General features: G+C 40.9%; 1 protein-coding gene across 5 annotated transcripts; it reads left to right on the plus strand.

Annotated features, from left to right (window-relative positions):
* Positions 1-21: 21 nt before the first annotated feature.
* LOC135161550 (transmembrane GTPase Marf) lies at positions 22-4,457 on the plus strand. 5 transcript variants are annotated; one of them, XM_064119233.1, is made up of 8 exons: positions 53-190; positions 414-495; positions 993-1,601; positions 1,724-1,831; positions 1,932-1,952; positions 2,227-2,380; positions 2,485-3,598; positions 3,760-4,457. In XM_064119233.1, the coding sequence occupies exons 2-8, from the start codon at positions 421-423 to the stop codon at positions 3,962-3,964; spliced, it is 2,286 nt and encodes a 761-aa protein (XP_063975303.1). In that variant the 5' UTR covers positions 53-190; positions 414-420; the 3' UTR covers positions 3,965-4,457. The 5 variants fall into 5 exon arrangements, with proteins under 5 accessions (XP_063975302.1, XP_063975300.1, XP_063975304.1 ...); XM_064119231.1 differs by having other exon boundaries at positions 102-190; positions 793-1,601; XM_064119232.1 differs by lacking the exon at positions 414-495 and having other exon boundaries at positions 22-144; positions 793-1,601.
* Positions 4,458-4,734: the final 277 nt, after the last annotated feature.

Below are 4,734 nucleotides of genomic sequence, written 5' to 3' on the forward strand. Positions count from 1 at the left end.
AGACAAAATGTCGAGTGCGCACTTGCGCTCGCGCAGGTTCAGTTCGTATGATCTGAAGATGGATGCAATTTCTGCAATTTCCTAGATCCCCGACAAATGTTGCAGCGGCAGGAGTTATTGTGATTTTTATTCAGAGAAAATGCTGTAAGTGAGATGAATCTACTTAATTGGAAGTCCGGAGCGATTAAACGTGAGTGGTTATGATTGATTTTCCGTTGTTACTTGATAATATTGATAGTTGAGGTGTGAATCATCTGAGGAACGAGTCGGTGAGGTTATGTGCCCATTCGTGTCTAATACATCTACTCGTGGGACAAACTGCGCAAATTATGTATTACGTCACTAGAAAAATGATTTTTAATGTTGTTTTGCCAGTGGAGATGAGTTTGTCAGGATTTTGGGTGATTTTTCAGTCACAGAATGGATGTAGACTTAGGTGGAAGGAGTGATAGCACTTGTACATCTCAAGGCTCTCCGCTTCTACAGAACAAGCAGGTCTCGTCTACTTTAGAATTATTGATTATTGATATCGTTATTTTGTTCAATGTAGTTTCCGTAATTTCGGCTTGTCATTGACTGGAATTGTTTCTACACTTTATTTACTCTTTTGTTGTACAAGTTGATTGGTCCGCTATTTTTTGGTGCAACATTGGTCTTTTTTTTAAGTAATAGGTCCCCAAAATAAGTGAATGATCTCACCATTTCACTCATGTCGACATTCCACTCATTGTCCCCTACATTATCAAAAAAAATGTCTGTTTACTACACGTGCTTCATTATTATTTGTTTCAGTTGGTCCTGCATGCTGATCTGCACAGTTTCACCGCAACCTGAACTCCCCTGCACAAAGCAACTTCGAGCTCGTAGAACAGCGTAAAAAAAATTTGTAATTATCGTAAATGGCTGCCTACATCAATCGCACAATATCAATGATTGGGGGGGACGGCCAACGTCTGGGTAGTGATGCTAGAATTGAGAATTCTCCACTTCAGATATTCGTCAAAGCGAAGAAGAAGATCAATGACATCTTCGGGGAGATCGAGGACTATGTCCAGGACACCGTGGGTTTCATGGAAATTCTCAGCAAGGATAAGAACAACATCGTGACACAGGTGGAGACTGACAGCATTCAGGGTTATGTAAAGAAGGTCCACGGGATCAGGGATGTCCTCAAGAGGGATCACATGAAAGTCGCCTTCTTTGGGCGAACGAGCAATGGAAAATCAACAGTCATCAATGCCATGTTAAGAGACAAAATATTGCCGAGTGGCATTGGTCACACGACTAACTGCTTTCTGCAAGTAGAGGGCTCGGAGAATGGAGAGTCCTATCTGATGACTGAGGGGACTAATGAAAAACAGCCTGTACATTCAGTGGGGCAGCTTGGACATGCCTTGTGCAAGGAGAAACTCTGTGAAAGTCATCTTGTTAGGATCTTCTGGCCCAAAGAGAAGTGTCTACTATTGCGAGACGATGTTGTCTTCGTTGATTCACCTGGAGTTGATGTCACACCCAATCTGGATGAGTGGATTGATAAACACTGTCTGGATGCTGATGTGTTCGTTCTGGTTGCCAATGCTGAGTCTACTTTGATGGTTACGGTGAGGGGATTTTTCAATATGAAGGAGGATATTATCTTTCAAACTTTGGGAAAAGCTCGGGAAAATATTGTTAATGATTGACTGCCTTCTAATTGTCTTCTTTATTTTTTTGTGGATTACAGGAGAAGAATTTCTTTCACAAAGTTTCTACGAGACTATCGAAACCGAACATTTTTATTCTGAACAATCGATGGGATGCTTCTGCCTCTGAACCTGAATTTTTTGAAGAGGTGAGTTTAATCAATAGTATTTCCCATTATTTAAGAGGGATTGATAGGACAAAGTGACAATTAATAATGAGATTAATGTGTATCGCATTATGGACATTAGCTGGCCAATGAGCAAAAAGAAGTAAGTTTTGTAGTAATAAATAACAACGAGATAACTCTCGGGTTTCTTGATGTGCTGAATTACTCGATCACTTGCTACGTTAAGAAGATAAATATGGCACGCTCATATAATAAATATAATGCATGAAGCAAAATCTTTGTGGATAATATGTTAATTGCTTACAGCTCAATACACATGGAAAATAATTGAGTCAACAGTTGACCATAGAATTTTGATTCTAAACAAACTTTAGGATTCCAAGTATAATTTAATTATGAATTTATGTGTATTCTAGGTACGAGCACAACATCAAGACAGAGCTGTTGACTTTCTAGCTAAGGAACTCAAAGTTTATTCACCCAAAGATGCGGAGGAACGTATTTTCTTCATTTCGGCGAAGGAAACCCTGCAGGCGCGGATGCAGGAGCAAAGAGGCCAACCAGCACATAGTTAGTATCAAATTCAAGTCCTGAGAGTTCCGGCAGGAGGAACGATTCTCCTCCAACACTGCAGACCTTTCCTTTCACCCAAATAAAACATCGTTATTTTCCAGATGGTGCCCTAGCCGAAGGATTCCAAAATCGTTACTTCGAGTTTCAAGATTTCGAACGAAAATTCGAAGAGTGTATTTCTAAATCGGCAGTGAAGACAAAGTTCGAGCAGCACTCCCAACGAGGCAAGCACATTGCCAGTGAAATACGCCAGACCCTCGACGATATACTGACGCGAACCCAGAAGATGCGAGTAGAGCAGCTGGCCATAAAACAAGAGGTCCACGACAAACTGAATTTTACAGAGCAGCAGCTGATGCTCATAACCCATGAAATGAAGGATAAGATTCATCGAATGGTGGAGGATGTGGAGCAGAGAGTGTCAAAGGCTCTGAACGAGGAAATCAGACGTCTTGCTGTGCTCGTCGATGAGTTCTCTGTGCCCTTCCATCCTGAGTGTCTAGTCCTCAACGTCTACAAGAGAGAGCTCCATACTCATGTGGAGAACGGTCTTGGCTCGAACCTCCGGGCTAGATTGAGCACAGCACTGGCCCTGAATATGGAGTCCTCCCAGCGAGAAATGACCGAAAGAATGTCAGGTTTATTACCGGACACCAAGAAGCAGCTGTCAGTGAGCATAATGCCCAGACGTGAGCCCTTCGAGATCCTCTACAGACTCAATTGCGATAACTTGTGTGCCGATTTCCACGAAGACCTTGAGTTCAGATTCTCCTGGGGAATCACAGCGCTCATCAGCAGATTCGCAGGTAAACAGGGGCATAAACTGGCGATTGCCAATTATCCACAGGAAATACCACAGAGTCTGGTATCCCCCACTGACAGCATTGATTCAGTGAAATTCGTTGCAAATCCAGTGAATTTTCCATCGGGAAACGACGATTGGTCTCTTGCTACTAGAATCGCCGTTGCCTCGATCACTTCCCAGGGTACAATGGGGGGACTCATTGTCGCTGGGTTCATGCTGAAAACTGTGGGCTGGAGGCTCATTGCCATTACTGGAGCTGTCTACGGAGCTCTCTATTTCTACGAGAGGCTCACTTGGACTAATAAAGCTAAGGAGAGGGAGTTCAAGAGACAGTATGTCAATCATGCTACTCAGAAACTCAGGCTGATTGTAGATCTCACGTCTGCTAACTGCAGTCATCAAGTTCAGCAGTAAGTTCAATATATATATTTCGTCTATCTTTTTAAATCCTGAATTGAAAATATTTTATCATTTTTTGAGGCACATAATCCCCTCAAGACACACTGGGTTTATAGTAATTCTTTTCAAGTATTCTAGGGACATTCCAAATGATTTTTTAAATATTTTTTAGGGAACTTTCAAGCACGTTTGCCCGTCTTTGTCACTTGGTAGACGAAGCAACGTCGGAAATGGACACCGACCTGAAGACAATAGCATCAACCCTGAGAACTCTGGAGGAGGCAGCAACAAATGCCAAAGTATTGAGAAACAAGGCGAACTACTTAGCCAACGAACTCGAGCTCTTCGATGCAGCTTACATAAGATCCCTCAATTGAATGATAAACTGTTTACATCATTAGCACGTGAATTTCTAGATGTATACTGGTTTTCTATGGATATCTACAATTCTATCTTGACAATAGGTGAATATTTTAGTTCAATGGAATGTTGAGAAACAGTTGATTCTAGTCCCGGCGTAGGAGTGAGTGCCTCCCAGGGCTAATACGAGAGAATTTATTCAAATTATTTTTCCTTCAATTTTTTTCTTTATGATCGATTGCATAATAAATTCTAAACTTCGATTTTTTTCTTTTTTCGATCGTCACACAGTAGCTAAATGATTTCTTTTGATTGTTAGACGTGTGGGTCAATGAACAATTTCAAGTCCAAATCCAGGATATATTTTCGAGATCTATATTGACGTTATTCACCCCGGAGAGTGATTCTTACGTTCATTTTTTGTTTTAAATTTGTACTTGTTGTAGATAGTATACATTTTTAGTTTAATAATGCGTTATGTATATAAATAAATTACTGGATAATAAACTATGCACTGATGTATCATTCTCCCATAGTTTGGATTTTCGCAGGCGAATGGTTGTCTCTTTCGATTCATTGTGTATGAATTATTTAAATTTTGATTACATTCCGCCTGTGCGTGAATTTTACATTCGCCTTATTATCTGCCATATCACGCTCAACAATGGGATAAATAATCCAATAAAACCACGAGAATTCATCATTCTCATATTCACAGAGATTCTCCAAAAAAACAGTGAAATTGTGCCCAGCGCTGCGCACGGCGTTTCGAGGTACTTGTCCAATG

This window comes from Diachasmimorpha longicaudata, chromosome 4 (assembly GCF_034640455.1).
Source record: "Diachasmimorpha longicaudata isolate KC_UGA_2023 chromosome 4, iyDiaLong2, whole genome shotgun sequence".
NCBI classification, from domain to species: domain Eukaryota; kingdom Metazoa; phylum Arthropoda; class Insecta; order Hymenoptera; family Braconidae; genus Diachasmimorpha; species Diachasmimorpha longicaudata.

What these genes read in the sequence shown, in the direction of transcription:
- LOC135161550 (XM_064119232.1), top strand. Translation starts at nt 900, where the DNA reads ATGGCTGCCTACATCAATCGCACAATATCAATGATTGGGGGGGACGGC. An exon ending in AGTCTACTTTGATGGTTACG is followed by an intron (nt 1,602 to 1,723) that starts GTGAGGGGATTT and finishes TGTGGATTACAG; the next exon opens with GAGAAGAATTTCTTTCACAA. An exon ending in AACCTGAATTTTTTGAAGAG is followed by an intron (nt 1,832 to 1,931) that starts GTGAGTTTAATC and finishes TATGGACATTAG; the next exon opens with CTGGCCAATGAGCAAAAAGA.